General features: G+C 48.3%; 1 protein-coding gene across 1 annotated transcript in view; it reads left to right on the top strand.

The window, feature by feature from the left end:
- STK4 (serine/threonine kinase 4) overlaps positions 1-17,734 on the top strand; it is a 95,324-nt gene extending 77,590 nt beyond the window's left edge. Inside the window, exon 11 of the mRNA XM_047745281.1 lies at positions 13,622-17,734. Within this exon, the coding sequence (XP_047601237.1) occupies positions 13,622-13,780 (159 nt within the window). The 3' untranslated portion in view covers positions 13,781-17,734. The remainder of the gene's footprint in view (positions 1-13,621) is intronic.
- The last annotated feature ends 2,677 nt before the right edge of the window (positions 17,735-20,411 follow it).

Consider the following 20,411-nt stretch of genomic DNA (forward strand, 5'->3'; position numbering starts at 1 on the left):
GTGTTAGCATTCTGAGGAAGGGAGGTAGGCATACAAACAGTATCTCTGGCCCCTGGAGGACTCCCCTTCTTTCCTAGGAGAAGTCTTGGGAAGAACCTCTGTGGTTGCCTTGCGGTCAGAACTGCAAGTTCTGGGAATGAGCATGTTTGTCCTGCATGTAGGGAAGCACCTTGGTGCAGGAATGGCACCGTTGGGTCTGTTTGTAAAGACTGTTTCATCTTCGGTGGCTCTTCCATTTCCGTGTACATAGTGAGCAGTCTGGCTCCTCCTACTCTGTCCCCGCAGTCCAGATTTCTTAGTTGATGGTCCTTATGGTTTTATTCCAGATAAATCTAGTTGCTGTTTTTTTCCTCCTAGATATCTTCATTTCATCTTAGTTTTATAAAATTTTTTGGCATAAAGTTTTGGAAGTTAAAATTTGCAGTATCAGTAATTCCCAACTTGCTTTTCCTTCCCAGTATTTGTTTCTCCTTCTTCTTTTTTAGAAATCAGACTCATCAGAGGTTTTCTATTTTGTTGTTGTTGTTGTTGTTGTTAGTCATTTGAAAGAACCACCTTTTGGTTTTATTGATCCTTGCCGTTGTGCATTGGCTTTAGAATTCATGAATTTAGGGCGCCTGGGTGGCTCGGTGGGTTAAGCCGCTGCCTTCGGCTCAGGTCATGATCTCAGGGTCCTGGGATCGAGTCCCACATCGGGCTCTCTGCTCAGCAAGAAGCCTGCTTCCCTCTCTCTCTCTCTCTCTGCCTGCCTCTCCGTCTACTTGTGATCTCTCTCTGTCAAATAAAAAAAAAAAAAAAAAAGAATTCATGAATTTATGTTCTTACCTTTATCTGCTTTCTGTGGGTTTATTCTGGGTGTTTTTTCTTCTTTAGTTGGACAATTAAGTTTGTCAATTGTCGGTCATCTCTCTCTTCTAATATCTGCATATAAGGCTATAAAATCCCCTTTAGGTATTACTTTAAATACCTTCCACAGTTTTTGATGTGTAGTTTTGTGTTTTGTAAAGGCAGGTTTATTGAGGTTTCACTTACACACCATAGAGTTTGCTCCTTTTTAAGTGTACAGTTAGATGAGTTTGGACAGATGGATACAGTTGTAAAAACATCACCATAATGAAGATCTAGAACATTTCTATCACCTTGAAAAGTTCCCTCAAGCCTCCGTTTTTGTCCCAGCAGTCTCCTTTCCTAGGATGCCATGTGAATGGAATCATACAGAATCTCACCTTTTGTGTTTGGCCCTGCCATTTAGCATGTTGTTGTGAGGTCCATCTGTGTTGTTGCTGTATATGGACTGGTGCCTTCTGATTGCAGCGGGGTTGTCATTGTGTAGCTGTACCACACTGTGTCTTTCTGTTCACCAGTAATGCGGTTTTCAGGGGGAGCCAGTCAGAGTATTTTCATTCCTCACTCAGGCTGTAAATACACTAGACTATTCTGGATTTGAGGTTGTCTGGGCATTTTTTACATTTAAATTTTTATTTGGGGTTTGGCATTTTGGAAGTTTTTCCATTAGTGGGCAAGCATGTGCTCATGTGTACTTACTTCTGCCCTTCCTCCCTGTAGCAGTCTGGGGCCAGTCGGGAGACAGAAACCACAAAGTAAGTTAAACAAGGGCAGTTTAATACAGGGAATTACTGCCTAGGATAAAAGGGTAACTGTAAGATCTAGGGAAACTCTGTGTGCTTTCTTAGGGCTGAGGGAGCATGCCCAAGGGAGGATGAACTACCAGAGATTCTGGGTTCTGTAGAGAAAGCTGACTTCAGCCCATGGCATAATAGAGAGGCTAGACCAGAGCAGGCCCGGGAGTTGTGGGCCAGCCGTAGACTTCCCTCTGCATGTCAGGTGAGGAGGAGCGGATCTGGAGCCAGTAACATGGGTGAGCAAAGGAGGTCTGGGTGCTGGTGGGGGGCAAGAGACCGTCAGAGCCTGGGAGCCAAGTGGGGCTCTGGTGTCCATATCAGCATGGCTGCTGAAAGGTTATGGCCAAGCCAAGGCTTCAAGTCTCAGAGAAACTAGGTTCTGGGCTGTCACTGGGCCACACTTTACCAACCGTCCTCACATCCATACTACCAGCCCCTGTGCCTGAGACTCAAGAGAGCCTCTTCCTGCCTGCACTGTCCCTCCAGCCTCTCTGCTGAGAAAATTGAATGTCACACATACTTCAAAGAAGTGCCTCAAGTGCCATCGTTCACCTCAGAGCATTTATCATAGAGAAAGTGCATTCAGAGCCGAGAGGCAATAAATTGGGGACCGATGACCTCCCCCTGTTCTTTCTCCGAGAAATGCCCTCAGGTCAAAAGCGGTACTACCCGCGTGCTCGTGCTGTCCACAGACGCTTCACGAGGGGACAGGGATTTATGAAAATCAGAACTTACAAAGAATAGGTTTGTAGACACATGTAAATCTCACATTCATCATGATCTGTTGCCACACACGTCATGCTGCCGTCGCTGTCCCCACTGTTTCCGGTCAGGAGAGACTTGACTGTTCTGTCAGACCTCAGGGTGGAGGCAGTTTCTTTCTTCATGCTGCTTGCTCATTACAGAGAACATGTAGGATACAAATTTCGAAGAAAGTTGCATACCAGAAAAGCTAAGTGTTGTTTTGTTGTTGTTGTTGTTCTTAAAGCTAAGTGTTTTTAACTCCGAGCTTAGATGAGCTAATACTAGGAATTTGGTGCTCATCCTTTCTGAAAGAAAAAACTAGGACACATGGTCTTTACAAAGAATTTTTTCTGGTTTGTAAATTTTCACACATGTGAAAAATATTATCATGGCATAAATTAAAGCACATTTGATTATCCATACCCAACTAAACACTTGTTGAAAAGAATAAAGGGCCGTCTCAGAATACCAAGAACATACACATACTAATGCTTTTATAGCATAAGGAATAAAGCCATCTTTTGTAGATAGTCTTAAATCAGAAAAATAAAAGAAAAAATGATAAAAATTCCTATTTAGCAGTTATGTGTTTTTGCATAATTGGAAGTCTTACGTGCACCCCCCCCACACCCCTACAGCTCTGACCTTATGTTTTCTGACACTGCAGGGGGCTCAGGTTCCCAAGACTCGATGGTCATTACAGAAGGATTGGGACATGCTTTGCAGGTAGAACTAGTCTGCTTTTCTTACAGAATTCTTTTTTTCCCCCCCCTGAAGGATATTGAGAGACTATTTCTTTGTGCGTATTTAGGTTGTAAATCTCTGACACTTCATTACGTGGGAGTACCCAGCAGTAGGGCTCGCAGAGGTTTTATATACTTTTCAGAAATTAAGCACTGTTCCCTTGCAAGTTTTCCCACATCAGAAAGTCCAAATTGTAAAAATTCAGGCCTGCAGAGTAGTTTACTCAGAGAGCTTTGCTGCATTCTCGACTAGTTTTCTGTAAACATTTCATTCTTTAGGTGTATTTAAATTGGACCTTCTTTAGTCTGAGATACCTTTCAAGACTGCCTTTATTAAGTGAGATCAATTTGTATTTTAGCTTTCATTTTGCTTGGGATTCTTTGGGCTTCTTTCATTTGGCAAGATGAGAGAAGGAGGCCTGGCCTGTTTGTTATCTTGGAAATTTCCAGCCCATGAAAGCGTACAGAGGCCTAGCTTGCCGGGATTCTTAGGTGACTAGCTAGCTCTTTTCCTGAATTATTAAGCTACATTAAAACAGCAACTTGGCGCAGTTTGTGTTTTAGGTTTTCATATCTTTTGAAAGATTAATATCCTCACAAGAATGATGATAGGTTGGATGTCTCCTTTCTGGTGGCAGGAGCGTCACACTCTGCTCTATTCTTGTACTCCACCTTCTTTAGACAGTTTCCATTATTCTAGATTAGGTGTTCACTAACTTCCTGAAAGTTTTCCTCCCACAATTTAGCTTCCTTCAGTGTGAAATTGTAAACCAACATAGAGCTGTTCTTAAAAGAATTTTTCTTAAAGAGCTATCATAGGCAACCAAGAGTAGAGTTCATTTTTATGTCCATTTTCCCTTGTAGATTTATTGCAGTCATGACACTTGATATGCTGTTCCTTTTGATTTTGGGGTGCATGGGTCCGTTTGGAATGGTTGACATCATCTTATTCAACAAGCATATATTATACTCTTAGGTTTATTTATTGATTACGTATTTCCAAAGCTTCTTGAGGAAACTGAAAAAAAGTATCATTTTCAAATAAAGATTAGGGATATGTTTCTTTATAAAATATTTATTGAGAACTCTTTTCTGCTGGCCTGACTCTCTGAAAAGATATTAGAGGTAGTTCTTGCTCTTAAATAGCTCCCACTTTAGGGAAAGGAAAAGGTAATTGGAGAGAGGGAAGAATTAGAGCGTGTGCTGGACCGGAAGGTTGAACGCGCATTCCCTAAACTGAGGACAGGATTATATTCAGCAGATGCCCAGAGGTGTGAAAAAATACGGAGCTTGAAGGGATTTTGAGTAGCCAGTAGTAATACTGACAGATGAACCCCTAAGTCCTGTCATATACTCATTTTATTAGTCTCCGGCATCTCAGGTGCACTAGATACTTGAAATAAGATTTGCAGGTCATTCAGAAAAAATTCTACAATTCAGACTTTGTTCTGAATTAGAGTGAGTGCTCCTTCTTTTAATATACTGTAAATGTGTATTAAAAAAGAGCAAGATCTTCCTCCCAGAGATGACCACAAGGTTTCTTCCTTCCCTCAACTCCTGTAGCGCACGCTTCTTCCACACGAGGCTGGCTCACGCTTTGCAGTCAGAAGTGCTGGGGCTCATAGCCTAACCCCAGCACTTACACTTACTGGCTTTGGGGCCATGAGCAAATTCCTGTATTTCTCTAAGCCTCAGTTTCTGCCTCTCTCAAGAGGGATATACTCCCACTCATTTTGTGGACCATTCTTCAGATTACGCACAATAATGCATGTGAAGTGCTGAGCACATAGCACTCAACTCAGGGTGGCTCCGATCAGAGTCATAAGTCATGTGACACTGTGGCTTAGCTTGTTTCGTGACTTAACCTACCTCGTTTAGCTCCCCGTGTAGTGTACAGGGATCCTGCTGTATACTTTCTGTGCCATCCACAGCTGTACTCACCCCCCACCTCTGCCGACCCGACCCCTGCCCCAGCCAGGCCTGACATGGTGTCTGACAGCGAGCAGGTACTCCCTACATCTTTGTAACTAAAGATGCAATGCCAGGTAGCAGCCATGCGGTGCCTCTTAAGATCCATTATACTTTGGTGTTGGATGTATGAAAGTTCCTTATGGGCTCTTGCTGTGGAAAGCCAGAGGCATGATGGTAGGGGAAAAAATTCTGATTCTGGTCAAAACTTTTTTTTCCTTTGACCAAAGACTGTTATAAAACTCACAGAACAAAAACAACAAAATCAGGAGCATTGTGATTTTCAGAGTGAGTTGTGAAAGTTCATGCCAGAACAGAGTTGGAGTAAATTCTAGGCACGTAAAAGCCCTACTTCAGAAATTAATTTTGTCGTGTAAATCGAGGGATGATTTTTGATAAATCACAAAAAACTAACAATATGCAAGTAATAAACTTTGTATTATACTGAAACCCCATCATTAAAAAAAAACACTTTTGCTCTTTGGGCTTCTGTGTGTGCCATTTATCAGATGGTATCCTTCGTACACAGACACACGTGTGGTGGGCGCTGCGCCTCTGGGCGGGGGGCTCCCTGGGTGCGGCCTTCGCCTTCGGGCTGTTTGAAGACAGTCTTGCTGCCACGTCAGAGCTTGGGTCATTCCATCAGGAGCCTGCCTCGAGCTAAATTTCTTTGTCTTACCCCAGCTTACGGTCTGCGTTTCATTCCAGTCTTCTTGGTTAATATCTGCAGCTCTGTTTTCTTTGGTTGGAATTCCAAGAACAGGTCCGTGGATTGATTTTAAGTCCTCATAAGCTCAAAGTGGGATTGAAGTAATTATTGGTACTAGGTTTTGCGTCAGGAAGATTTTACGAGGGGCTGATAGAAGCGTAATTCGGCATGACCATAATTTGAATCAGAGGAAATTTCCTGTTAAACTTCTCACAGGATTCATTTAAGCAGCAGAATGTGTTGAAATCGAACGGCCTTATACCGACCTCGCCCACACAGCTTTACGTGGCTGTCCACTTACTTGCTTGACTACCTTCTCACTCATCTGCTGGGAGATGACTGCAGCCCCTGAGAATCTGATTTGAGTCACCTCTCCAGTCTAGGATCCACTCCTGGGTAGAGACAGGTTCACATCAAGAAAGGAGAAGTATTTCTTTTTTTTTTTTTTTTAAGATTTTATTTATTTATTTGACAGACAGAGACCACAAGTAGGCAGAGAGGCGGGGGGGGGGGGGGGGGGGAAGCAGGCTCCCCGCTGAGCAGAGAGCCTGATGCAGGGCTCGATCCCAGGACCCTGGGATCATGACCTGAGCTGAAGGCAGAGGCTTAACCCACTGAGCCACCCAGGCGCCCCAAGGAGAAGTATTTCTGATGGAGCCAAATCAGTTCCTAGATGCTTCTGACTGACCCTGGTCCGTCTTCTCTTGCACCTTTGCTTAGCCTCTAGTGGCTGGCGTCGAAGGTACGGGATGGCATGTTGGTGGCATCCTTCGACTATCAAGCTTCCTTGTCATCTTGCCAAATTCCAAAGGCGTGTGTGCTTTCCTCGTTCTGGGCCACCGTAAAACCATCACCTGTGACAGGGCACCAGCCTGACTCACCTGTCCAGAAGGGATGACGTGTCTGAGAAATCTGGTTGTGATACTGGATGCAGAATTATAAGTACGCAAGGGTAGTGTGTGCAGAATTGAAGCTTGTCCTTACACACTTTGACAAGTCTCTCGGGTGGTTTTCTGGGGACACTGCATGACTCTGTTTGTATAGTAGACTTCTGAGGTGAGTTTCCAGCGGCAGAGGAGCCGAACTTTGAACCCTGTACCCGGCTACGGGCCAGACCCATTTGTTCACGATGGGCCTTGTTGCTGGGGCGGGATGAAGCTCTGCTCTACATTTTAATGTGTTTAGTTCAGCTTAACTCTGCTCGTGCAAGACAGGCTGATTCCCTGATTCCTCTGATTCCCGTGAGTTATCACGTGCTTAAGCCAGATCTCGGCTGTTCTCTAGGCTGGTTGACACAGTGTAATTCAGAGTTTCAGAGTTGCTAAGGCTACTTGAGAAGAAAGCAGTTTCCATCAGCCTTCTCTATTCATGTATCCATGTATTTATAGAGCTGGGAATCCATAATGCTGGGAATCTGAGGATTTTGCTGTGGTCTGGCCTGGAGGAAACAAGCCAGATGCATCGGACTTGGGGTGTCTCCCACAGAGCTCACTAGAGGCCCCTCTGTGTGTGCCCTGCACCATATTGTGAGCTTATCAGGTCAGTTCTTAGAGCAACAGAGCTACTGTTTATATTACTTGCACATTTTCCCAAAAAGAGTTTATTTATTTATTTTTTAAAGATTTTATTTATTTGACAAAGAGAAACTCAGTGAAGGGGGAACACAAGCAGGGGGAGTGGGAGAGGGAGAAGCACACTTCCTGTTGAGCAGGGAGCCCGAGGCAGGGCTCGATCCCAGGACCCTGGGATCAAGACCCGAGCCCAAAGCAGACGCTTAACGACTGAGCCACCCAGGTGCCCCTACATTACTTACGCATTTTCCCCATTTTCCAAAAAAGGACTTAATGTGGTAGCTCCCAAGGGCAGAGCTCCCATGGGACCGGGGCCACGTGACCCAGAGCCAGCACTCTTACCCCGAAACCTCACTGCTTCCCCGGCACATGCTGCCTTTTACATTCGTGTTGCCCAGCTGCGTTCCTGGCCCAGTAGAGCTGCCAGGAAGGTTGGTTGATTGAATCTGAATGCTGTCCGGCAGCCTCGGATGGGGTCACCGCCCCTCAGCAGTGGTGACTGGCACCTAGTTGGCCCTTGCATAGTTTTACTTGAGGAAAGGTAGTGAGGTAGACAGTGTTATTCCCATTTTATGGTTGAGAAAACTTGATCCCAGAAAAGTCAGGCGACTTGTCTGAAGTCACCCATCATCACTAGTGGTGGCACTTTTGAAATCAAGGGCCATCAGATGTATTTAATGTCAGCCAAATTTGTAATTCTTCTGGTCTTCCTATGTGTTTCACTAACATGGGCCTGTTTCCAGAAACCCTTGGGGGTCATGCTTACGGTTTTTCCAGTTCCTTGCTGTATCAACTTTGGGCAGATTGCTTGCCTACTCATCCTCGTTGACCTCATTTGTAAAAGGAGGAGTATCAGATGGGTTACTGCTTAGCTCAGTGCCGAGTGCATGGCATACGCTCAGGTAATGAACGTTTGGCTCCGTGTCTAAGTGTAGAATCCGGTAGTAGGACAGCGTCGTATCCAGCGCAACAGGGCGAGGCTGGGGTTCAGACTAAGCTAGTGCCCACCTGAGGATTCAGCGTGTGTCCAGAGAGCACAGCCTTGAAGAGGACACTCCCCTGCACGTGCGTCGTTGCCTTTGCGTGCTCAGACAGCAGACGGGCTGCAGGGTGATGGTGAGCGGAGTCGAAGTGTTCGTTAGACAGTGGTGACCGCGCCCAGATCCGGGACTGTCCATGTCCGTTTACTCCAGACTGATGTGTTGATTAGCGTCTGAGTGGCCAGTGGATTCTAAATAACCATGGTTAAGAGGCTTATTTTAGTTTCTCCTCCCTCTGTGACCTCTCTCAGGAAGAGCACAGAAAATCGCCGTGCTTGGTCTGTTCTCTTGGGCACAGCGCACCTTCTTAGGAGCCTGTAGCTCTGGGCTGGGCATTTGTCTTGTCCAGAAGGATCACATTGTCTTCTTTTGATCACCTCATTCTTTCCAGAGTAGTAGTTCTCTTTCATTGCAACAAAAAATCAAAGTGGACGTGCCTGGGAGGGATGACTAAGCCGGGATCAGAGACCTGCTCCTTACCAGTCAGTTTCAAAGACAGAAATGGGAATCAAGGGAGCAGAGACTTCCTTTGATTTCAGGAGAATGTTGAGAGGAATAGAAGCTCTCTGAGGGCAGGACTCACTCCCTGGCTCCCCTCTGCATCTCACCCGGAGCCCTGTTGCACGCGGTGGTGCTGGGGAAGCTTGCTTCTTGGTTTCCGTGGCTTCCATTATTATTTGGCCGGGAACAAAGGGCGGTTTGTTCTTTCCCTCAACCAGTTTAACACATAATGTAGTGAACAAGACAAAGTCACTGCCCTCGTAGAACTTTCGTCCTAGTAAGAGACACAGCAAGTAAAATAAAAGTCAAGATGATTGATGACAAGGTGCCGTGATCATTTTGAAGGAAGTAAACTAGGGGCTGAGAGAACAAGGCATGGAGGGGAGGCGACCTTTCTAGAGAAGATGCTCAGGGAGGGCTTGGTCAGATTCTCTGAGGAGTTGCCCTGTAAGCTAAGGCCTAAAGGAGAAGGAAGAACTGGGGACGAGCCATCCAGGCAGAAGGATCAGTCACTGTGTAGTCACTAAGGCCAGAAAGAGTGTGGTTTGTTTGAGGATTTGAAGTAAAGGGTGGCTAGAGGGTCCTGAGCAAAGGGGAGAGTGGCAGGTGATGAAGTTCGTGGGGACAGTGGGACCAGAGATGGAGGGCCTCTGTAGCCCTGGTGCATTATTGGATTTTATGCTAAGTGCAGCAGGAAACATAGGGGGATGTGATCTGGTTCGTTTCTGTGTTTTTAATTATGCTTGTTGCTGTGAGATGCTGGCAGCCTGGATTGAAGGGTTGGATTCGAGTTATGTCCATGTTTTAGAGATATGGGCAGGGGTGGTGAGGGGAAGGAAGAATCAGGGATGATTCTGGGCACCTGGTGGAATGGCGGTACCACTCCTGAGATGGGGCAGACCAGATGTGAGAACTGGTTTGGGGGTGAGGGAACAGATTAAGGTGCTGGATTTCCATGAGCTGATCCAGGGCCCCCGTGTGCAGTAGGATCTGCCTCTGGATGCATGAGCCTGGTGTTAAGAGGAGAATGCTGCTGTGGAGCCGTACTCTGTGGGAGTCGCAGTACAGAGAGGATGTGTAAATGCCCGGGGGCAGAAAGGTCCTGAAAGGTGGTACTTCCTGCCGCCACTGTAAGCAGCTCAACTCCCTGCACATTTGCTCCTTCAGAAAGCTGGCTCGCAGAACCGGAGCACCACAGGTGCTCCACGGCAGGGCATCCGTTTGAAATATATTTTTGCTCCCAAGGACCAGGAAGGTGAGATGCTACTTTTGGCGCCACGGAACCATTCTCTGAGCTTGTTTACAGAAAAATCCATATCTGGAGTGTGACCGAGGCTTTAGTGGTGACTGGCTGGCTGTGTCCTAATGGGTCAGGTGTAACATAAGCCCAGAGCCTTAGAGCAAGTAAAGTAGTCTGAAGGTGGCGGAGGTACAGCAAGGGTGCTCCTTGCCTCCAGATTAGATCAAGGGCGGAAGCTGCAAAGAAATTGGACACCTCGAAGCCGACCGGAGACAGGCAGCAATTACTTTATGAGAGTTTTGCTGTGAGGAAAAACAGGAGGTTGTGGAATGATGGTCATCAGACTTGAGGAATTACAAGAAACGCTCGAGTAGCTTCTTTAGCGAGCAAAATCCTCACCTCCCGGAGAGTGAGTGTGAGCGAGTCGCTCGTGACTTCTAACCCTTAACTGGTGATTCCGATGCTCACGATCCTTGGGTCCTACAGAGAGAAACACTGAGTGTAAGAAGACCTGAGGTCATCTTGGCAGCCCGCTAAGGGTGGCAGCCGGGGCCAGGGGGTGGTGCGGGGATGGGCGCGGAGGCCTAGCAGGCAGGGGGTTTTGTTTGAAGCTGCAGAACAAGCCCGAGAGCCAGGGCCGCTCCCCTGACCTTGATGTCTTCATCCTGCAGTGACGCTTCATCCTGATTCAAGGTGAAGAGCGGGCCTCCCAATTCCCAGCTCCCCTCCCTTCACTGAGGGTTTTCTTTCCTTTCCCCTGACACCCTCTCGTGTAAGAGTAACCTTCTGATTGACCGAGTTCATTCTCCGGTGTCTGTCTCGCCTCCTAAAATGCAAGCTTCACAAGGGCAGTGATATTTGGTTTTTGGTTCTCTTATCCTGGGTGCCTTAGGCAGTGCCTGGCCCATGGTAGGTGTTCAGTGCATATTTGATGGGTGTGTGGATGAAAAATATTTTGTTAAACTATAAATAAGTTAACAGATGTTGTAGGGAAATGCCGACGCTTACACATTGTTAGCCTGAAATAGAGTAGAATATTTTCTTTTTTACTTGTGTGATTCTGGCTTGGATCAGAACAGTATGTTTATGGGAGATTCATTAGAGACTTTTCAAAATATTAATAATAACAGCAGTAGTAATGACAGCAACAATAGCAGGTATTAGTAACTGTGGTGGTGAGTCCGGCTTATGGAATGCTTACTGTCTGCGAAATGCATACCCCATGAGGTTCTGCGCTGAAAACATCACACCCGTTACCCCACCTGGTCCTCGTGAGAGCCGAGAATGGCGGAACGGGGGTCTCTTCTCCAGAGGAGGACACGAGGCTCAGAGGTGAAGTCACTCATCCAGGGTCGCACAGCCACTAGAGACACACCATCTGGGATCTTAAAGATTAATACCTCAACTCCCAGTAACACTCGGTGTTAGGTTTGGGGCAATTTCTTTTTGGAGGAGGAACTGAAAAGGCTAAAAATGAGGCGAACATTGCTCTTTGGAGAGTTCCCAGCCCAGAACACCCTCCAGCTGGTCTGAAACACAGGCTGGAAAGGAGATGTGGTTTTATGGGTGCAGCTTTCCAGCATCCCACCCCCTCGGCTCTGCATTCCCACATCACAAAGAACCTTTCGTCTTGAACTGTTGGGCTTTTCTTGCTTCTCAGACCACCTCCCTGAAGCAGGCCAAGGCAAATTCCTGTGGCAACAGGGCACTAAGCCATTCCTGGGGAGGCCACAGTAGCCCTTCCCCCTTGGTCGCACACCACCCTGGAGAGGAAGGGCAGACAGAGGCTCCTTCACCCCCTTCCCACACCACTTCCCTGCTGAGGCCTCAGGAAGGGGCTGGGGGGCACAGTGACTCCATAAATGTCTCTCCAAAGATGTGAGAGGGCCTTTGAGTTCTTGGAACACTGCACCTATTAGACTGGTTTAAGCTCACAGTTAATCACCACCTGCTGTGGACAATGGCGGCTTTCATTCCCACCCCTGCCAGCCAGGACGGGCCTTGCTCGGACTCAGTGACACTCCATACACGGCGGCGAAACCACTCGCCCCACAGCAGCAGTCATGGGGTGAACATGAACACACTCCTGGGCTCTGGTAAAGAGAGAGGCTTGTGACACGTGCTGCCGTCTTTAAGGACACGCTGCAGCGGGCATGTGCCAGCCAGCATCTCGACGGCCATGATCACATTTAATTCTCATGATAAGCACCATGAAGCATGGCTGTCCCACTTCCATAGGGGAGGACGGCCTGGAGAGACGGGTGACTTGCCAGAGTCTCAGCATTTGCAAGAGGCAGAGCCATGTTTTCATTACAGATTGAGTCAGTTCTCAAACCTGGGCTTTGTGAGTCTTCCAGTTAGGGGCAAGAACTCTGGAGCCTCATCGCCTGGGTCTGAACAGTGATCCTGCCACTTTCTAGAGGAGACACTGGGCAGGTTACTTCCCCGTCCTCTTCCTTGTTCCTCTGTAACACAGGAATAATAATATATGCAAATCATCATAGGGTTGTTGCCAGGATTAAATGAACGGATGTGTGTAGAGCATAGAGTATCCGGCACACAGAAAGCACTGTGTAAGTGCTGGCTCTTATTATTAGTTTATACATCAAGTCCTGCTGTTCCCCCTGGATGATGGAAACTTAATCGCAGAGGTTTCCAACTATCCTTCCCACTCCCCGCCCAAGGCTTATGTCTCGTTCTTGAGATGCTCGTGTAGATAACGCATACAAAGTACTTCCGGGGTGCCTGGTGTATGGTTAGCACCATGACCAATGTGGCCGTACCTAAGTCACTGGGGGGTGGTGGGGGGACAGCATCTGATCCTCAGTGAGCATCCACTCTCCCTGGTGTGGGACCCAGACAGAGACACGTGGTCACCATCCAGAGGCTTGTCTCCTGGGTAGGACAAGAACTAGGGGCAAGCATTATTTTGCGTACACCAAGAGGCTGTTACTTTTATTTTTTTAAAATATTTTATTTATTTATTTGACAGAGAGAGATCACAAGTAGGCAGAGAGGCAGGCAGAGAGAGAGGAGGAAGCAGGCTCTCTGCGGAGCAGAGCCCGATGCAGAACTTGATCCCAGGATCCAGAAATCATGACCTGAGCCAAAGGCAGAGGCTGAACCCACTGAGCCACCCGGGTGCCCCGTGGCTCTTACTTTAATGCCCTAACGATGCATCAATAACGTAATTCACTGAAAGGAGAGATGAAAATATTACTGGTTAAGTTCTTGGTCAAGGCAGAGTAAATCAGAGAAATTAGCGCTTAGAACTTGTCTAGGGATAAATTGTGTCCAAAGAGCTTGGGGCGTACCATTCGCGAATGAATTGTCACTTTCCAACCGCCGCCACCCCAGACTCTGGGAAGACCCTTCCCTTCCGGGTGCCCAGACTGCTTGGGCTTCTCGGCTGTTCTGTGCTGACCTGGGCTTTGTCGTGACCATACTTTCCACTTCTTCTAGCTTAAGAGTTGGACAGTGGAGGACCTTCAGAAGAGGCTCCTGGCCCTCGACCCCATGATGGAGCAAGAGATTGAAGAGATCCGACAGAAGTACCAGTCCAAGAGGCAGCCAATCCTGGACGCCATTGAGGCTAAGAAACGGCGGCAACAAAACTTCTGAGGGAGGGAGGCCCGGCACGCCTGCCCGCACCCCAGCTTCGGTGACCTCGGGCTGCTCGCTGCTCGGGCTTGTCCGTCGACGCTCCTGCCCCGTCGTCCCTCCACAGCACCTTCACCTTCGTGAACTCAGGAAGTGCGCCGGTGGGAAGGGCTGCCCCCGTCAGCGTGCTGCCTCGAGCATGTATTTAAGTTGGTCAGTTAGAGTATCTCACAGGATTTGTATCGGCGCTTTTAAACTCAGAGTTTTAAACCCCAGGAACAGAGACTCCAGGATGTGATAGCTGGGAAAGTGTTACATGTGGTCTTGACTTTCTTCTCCCAATAGCTTTTGATTGTTCTTTCTGGAAGACTTTTTAAAAATATATAAATATGCACATATATATATAAATTATAACTGGATTCCCCACCGAGTGTGGTGGCATCTCTGTACAGGTACAGTTTTAAACAGTTGGCCTCTTTTCTGTAAGATTATGGTACTGTGGGACAGGAGGGCAGGTGACGCCGGGAGGCTGTCGGGGTCACTCCGCTCCCAGGACCCAAGCTCACCCTTCTGCAGGGCTGCGTTTAAAAATTTAGGTTTGGGCCAGTTCTTCCCCAGGGTTTCAGCCTTGTGTGGGTCATCTCTGGCTTCTGGAGCTGTGGACCATGTCCGAGGGACAGCCTTGAGAGTCTGTGTTTACTTCTTGAGTCCCAGGAGAAGCCTGGCATCCTTTTTGCAAACGGCCCCTTGTGGCTTCAATGCCTTTCATCCATCTGCACTCTCCCGACCGCCTCGAGTCACAGCACAGATACTGCCCAGTGCCTTAAGAGGAGACGTGACCCAGTGCAGGGACGGGCCTGCCAGGACCTCTCCACACACATGGGGCTGTGTGCAGTCTGCAGAAGGGAAGGTGTGTCCAGAGTCCTCATTGTTCATGCGAAGATCACACGGGGCACCTTGCTCCACATTCCTTACAGACAGGGGTAGAGGGCATTGTTTTTGTGATCACATTCCAATATGTGACTGTTTTCCTTTTTATTTTACTGCTGAGGGGTCTGGAAAGGATACATGAATATCAGACTGAGACCTGTTCCCCAGGAGAGCTCTGTCTGGGCCCGTGTAATGCCAGGGCTGGAAGGGACCCCAGGCATCATCTGGCCTGACTGAGGCTCGGAGAGGGGAAGGGACAGGGTGACCAAATCACAAAGCAAATTGAAGTAAGAGGTGGGACGAGACCATTGCTCCTCCTGGGCCACTAATCCAAGCGTTCCCTTTCCCAGGGGGAGAAACTGGTGTCAGTTTGGGTTAAGTTGTCCCGGGGCACCCTACCAAGGGTGGCTTGCTCGTACTTGGCCTCAGCAGTGGATGACTGGCTAGGATGGGACCCCCAGGGAAAGCCAGATAGTTTGGGCTCGACCAGTCCGTGACTCTGCAGCCTCTGCCGGACAGCGGACCGCACCACGCAGGCGATCTGGGGCCTCGGGCGGATCAGAGGGCTTCACAGAAACACAGCACTGAGCCATCCCTCTGCAGCACTGGCTCGAGGCCACATGGCGTGTAGTCACACGGCAAAGAGGAGATAGCAAAGAAAGGCAAATGTCTGCTTATTTTTTAATGTCTCTTCCCCTCAGGTGGGGAGCTCTGACTGGGCTGCACCTAAAGATAGTGTAATTTGACTCCATAATTGCTTTTGCTTCCCAAACCTAGGAATCAATGGAATGGCAGGGAATGTTCCTCTCTCTTCTCTGGCCAGATTCTGGTCTTTGCAATTAAAGCCAGTTTTTTAAAAATGTAAGAGGCCGTGGTTGGTCTGCAGGGTTTGGCCAGTTAGGCAGTTATGTGGCAGCTACAGAGAACAGAGGATCCCACTAGAAGGACTGATGGCAGCTAGCATTCACTGACCACTTAGTATATGCCCGGCACTGAGCTAGGTCGGTGGGTTTTTATAGATGTCCGATCCAAACCTCACCACAACTCCCTAAGTTAAGTGCTTGATCTCCGCCTCACAGCTGAAGGAGTAAGTTCAGAGAGAAAAAGGCAACGTGTCTCCCGGGGCTGTACGGCTAGTGAGTGGCAGAATCAGGATTCATGGCATCACCACGTGCGACCAGTATTTACAGGGAAGAGGAAAATCACAAGTCTTTAAAATGAAGTGACTACCTTTTCTTGCACAGAAGAGAGAACTCCAACTGGCAGTTTTAGGTTGGGAAATGGCTGAGTTAGTTGTCAAGTCTGACAGCCAAGTGAGTCCCACCAACCTCAGCACGGAGCGTGCATTCCCCCACACCATCTGCTGTGCTCGCGAGCAGGCCTGCCTCAGCCTCTTCCATTTTAGAAAGGACTTTGCACTTGGCCAGACAGGATGGGAAGTGCCCATTTCTTCCTTCCTAAGCTAGAGCCAAGTGAAAGAAAGTTTCAGTTTTTCCCCGTAAATATTCTTGTGTCGTGAATCTTGATCTGGACTTGATTCTGTTCCAGGCCTGCGCGCACCCGCCCATGCGGGCCCAGCACAGAACACCGCTCCCTGTCTCACTGGACAGAGCCTCTGGCCAGGAGTCCGTTTCTTTGGCGCAGGTCTATTTCCTGACACAGTGTATTTGTGTCCTGGTGATGGACAGGCAGAGGGTGAGTCCTGGTTGTCTTTCCCAGGAGCACTGGCTTCCGGATAAGTCCGAGAGCTCTCCTTGAGCCTTGAGCTTCAGCATCTGCGACTTGAGCTCCCGGGGAACCCTGTGGCCCTCACCTCGTCTCTCCTTTTAAGAAACAATGACCCACACCTAATTGTGTCTTTAAAAAAATCTCAAATTCTCTAAGGATGTCTTGATTGCTTCCTCATCAGTAATTCTGAAGCAGATTTCTATTTTTCTTTTTCCTTTATCCTTTCTCCCAACCACCAGCTGGATGGATGGATGGATGGATAGATAGATAGATAGATGGATGGATGGATGGATGGATGGATGGATGTTTGGCTGGCTGGCTGGCTAGACAGACAGATGGATAGATAGGACCAGTACACTGAAGTGATTTAAGAGCTATAGCTTTGAGTCCTTGAGACTGTATATTCTGACCCAGGAAACAATTATTTAGCAGCTGCCAGATGCCAGAGACTTATTATACCATTAAATTTCAATAGCTCTTACCAATAGCAGAAATGAGAGCAGTGACATCACTCTAGCTCCTACAGATATTAAAAGGCTAAGAACAATGTCACGAACAACTTTATGCTAATAAATTCAGCAACTTGAACAAAATGGACAAATTCTCTGAAAGATACAAAACACCAAAGCTCACTCCATAGATAATTTGAATCACCCTCTGTTCAAACTTAATAGCTCTGGGAAATCTAGGTATTATGGTCCTCCTTTTACAGAGAAGGAAACTGAGGCTCAGAGAGGCGAAGTCTGTCGCTCAAGGTCGTGCAGCTAAAATACGGCGGAGCTTGGATTCCAGGGCAGGTCTTCTGATTCTGATTCTAGTGCCCTTTCCAGCAGATACCACGTTGCCTCTAAAGATCGCAGCTCCTCAGCCTCCCACCCCGTCCTTCCTTACACACTGTGTGTTTTCATCAGGATTATATTCACTGTATTTAGATTCTGTGTTCTTTTTTGTGTTTGGGGGAAAAAAAAAATCTCTTCCACCAGCTTGCTCTCAAACCAACTTGGAAAAAGCTTAAATGCTATTGCTGATGTACAACTTAAAAATGTGAAGTTTGTAGCTTTAACTTTTTGTAATGAAAACTAATAACACTGGCTGAAGTGCTGACTTGAAATGCTATTTTATAAAGTTTGGATGTAAATAATCAGTCAAGGTCAGCAGTTCGTGTATGTCTGAGAGATGGCTTCCTCCCTGCACCCCACCCCCCTTTTTTTTAAATTCGATGTGCTTCCTGTGTGCTTTTATGTTAGAATTTGTTGTCCTCCCTACTTCCTACACATTGCCACCTTTGTTTTAAATAAACTGTCCTTTGGAACACAAGACTTTCTTCTTTTTAAAAATGAGATCCCCATCTGTAGCCTGGATCATGGTGTTGTGAACCTTTGTGAACCTCTGTGGTGTGTTTATTCCAGAATCCGAAGCTGGGGGCGCAGAGGGTAGGGTAGGGGGAAGACTTTTGTTGGATGCCTGCTGTGTGCCAGGTCCTGAGCTGGCTGGCAGGGATGTGAAGACGAACCAGGCGCGGTTCTTGTGGACCAGACTGGGCATTGGTCCAGCACATGAGCGCCCACGGGTGCCCACAGAGACGCCACGGTAGACGGAAGCGCACCGAGCGTGGACACAGGAGGGGGAGTGACAATGGATTCTGCTGGGTGTCCCCCAAAGCTTTTCTGGAGGAGGTAATACATCCTGAGCTTAAAAATGAGCCAGAGATGGCCAGGACAAGAAAGGGTAAGAAGTAAGAGTGAGCGGCCTCTGCAGAGGGTCTGGTGTGAGGGTCTGGGCGCAGGGCCATCTGGGCTCCCTTCATCCGGGTCCGTTGTGGCTTGGGCCTGGGCCCGGTGCAGCCCCGTGTTCCGAGGGAAGCTGCCCTCGTAGGGCCCATCCTTGTCCAGAAATACTTCCCTCTCCTGACCCTGGGTTCTCCCAAGGTTCGCTCCAGAGCAGGAAGGAATAGAGTGACACCAAAAATTAAGTGCGAGTCTCTTTAGTCACATCGCTCTTCCGTACTTGATGTAATAGTCTATTTGCGTATCTGTCTCACTGTTCCGTCCGCCTCTCTGGGAGTGGGGGATGTGTGCTTTTGTTGCCTAGTTTACTCCCCGGTGGCCAGCGTAGATGACAGATGTTCCCCGTTGTTCAGACTGAGAACCTGGGCCCCAAAGGAGGGGAGGAGAGACGAAGTAAATGCGCGTTGCCTGAGTACTTCCTGCGTGGCAGACACATGCCAGAGCCTTTCCGATGGTTTCATCTTTGCTCCACAGACCCTGAAGCATCCCAGAGATCGTGATTCTAATAGCGCGCAGGACGACCCGCTGGGAGTGTTCTGGAGACGTGTCAGGCCGGTTTCCTGGTGACCATGATCACCAGGTCCCCTCAGCATTGAGCACACAGGGGTGCTCGATGTGCTGCGGTGCGTTCGGGGACAGCTCCGCCCCTGCTCAGCCCCACAGTCGAATCCCACGGGACGGTTACATTGGTATAAGCTTGTTTATTAACCCCCGATGCTAAACCAGAGCTCATTTACATCTGAACACAAAGTACTTTGTACAGGTTTTGCTCTTAGTTTTCCAAGAATGAATTCTATGGAATGGAGGGACCCTCGGGGTTCGCTTTGCGGCTTTCCCAAGAGCTGCCAGCCATGCGCGGGTGCGCTGGTGACATTCAAGCCGCTGATGCAAGACGACTCACCAAGATCCGTTTAGATTTGTAGCTGTCCCACAGCCAGTCTGTGTCACGTGTCACACTCACAGCGAGTGTGTGTCCTGTGTCACACTCATGGTGAGTCTGTGTCCTGTGTCACACGGCGATTTTGTGTCACGTGTCACATGGCAAGTCTGTCACATGTCACACAATGACTCTGTCATGTGTCACACGGCGAGTATCAGGTGTCACACTCAGGGCGAGTCTGTGTCATGTGTCACACGGCGAGTCTGTCACATGTCACACTTATCCAGTCTGTCACGTGTAATGAGTAAACGATCATTTCAGAGGCAGATGAAGGGCCACGAAGAAAATAAAACAGGAATGAGACTGAGCAATATGTCCACGTGTGCCATGTGTGTGAGCGCGTGTGTGTGTTCAGGTGCACACGTGTGTGAGCATACGCGCAGGCAGGTCTCTGAAGGGGATGGCTTTGGAGGTGGGACCTGAATGACATGAGGGAGCCAGACAGGCGGAACACACAGACAGTGTACAGCCCAGGCTGGAGGCACAGCAAGAACAAAGGCCCTGAGGCAAGGACAGACGTTTGGTCTGTTGTAGGGGCGGGGGTGGGAGGTTGGGGGAACCAGGTGGGGGGTATTAGAGAGGGCACAGATTGCATGGAGCACTGGGTGTGGTGCAAAAACAATGAATATTGTTACGCTGAGAAGAAATAAAAAATTAAAAAAAAAGAAAAAGAAAAAGGAGGGCTTCCGTGCCTGGAATGCAGCGCACAGACGAGACAGCAGGTGGCAGTGAGAGGGAGGGGTAAGTGAAGATGAGCGTCTGGAGACTTGTGGTCGGTGGGGAGGGGTCCGAGTGTCATTCCTGATGAGACAGAATCATCAGAGGGACCCCCCATCACCCTGTGCCCTGTAAGGGGTGCCCACTCTCAGCCAGCATGCGGCCTTACAGACAATGCAGCCGAGGACCAAGGTCTGATATGTCCAGTCTGAGCTCAAACCCAGACCTCTTGACCCCGCCATTCATGCCGAGACCCCACCTGTGGCCCCAAGTACGAGAGGGAAGGTTTGCGATCTCCACCCGTGCAGACCACTTCCCTCCCTCTGCTCAGAGTTGCTTTCCCATTCCCAAAGAGAACCAGACCTCTGCTGGTTTCCAGTGTCCTTCCTAGCATTTATGATGCCAGACATTTTCACATACGTTACCTCACTTGAACTTGGCATCAACACTGTGAGGTATAGGTGTCGTTCTATCAAGACAAGTGAAGACAAGACAAGTGAAGAAACAGGCTCAGAGATGCAAAGAAACCCAACCAAGACCATACAGCTTG

This window comes from Lutra lutra, chromosome 9, assembly GCF_902655055.1.
Source record: "Lutra lutra chromosome 9, mLutLut1.2, whole genome shotgun sequence".
Taxonomy (NCBI): domain Eukaryota; kingdom Metazoa; phylum Chordata; class Mammalia; order Carnivora; family Mustelidae; genus Lutra; species Lutra lutra.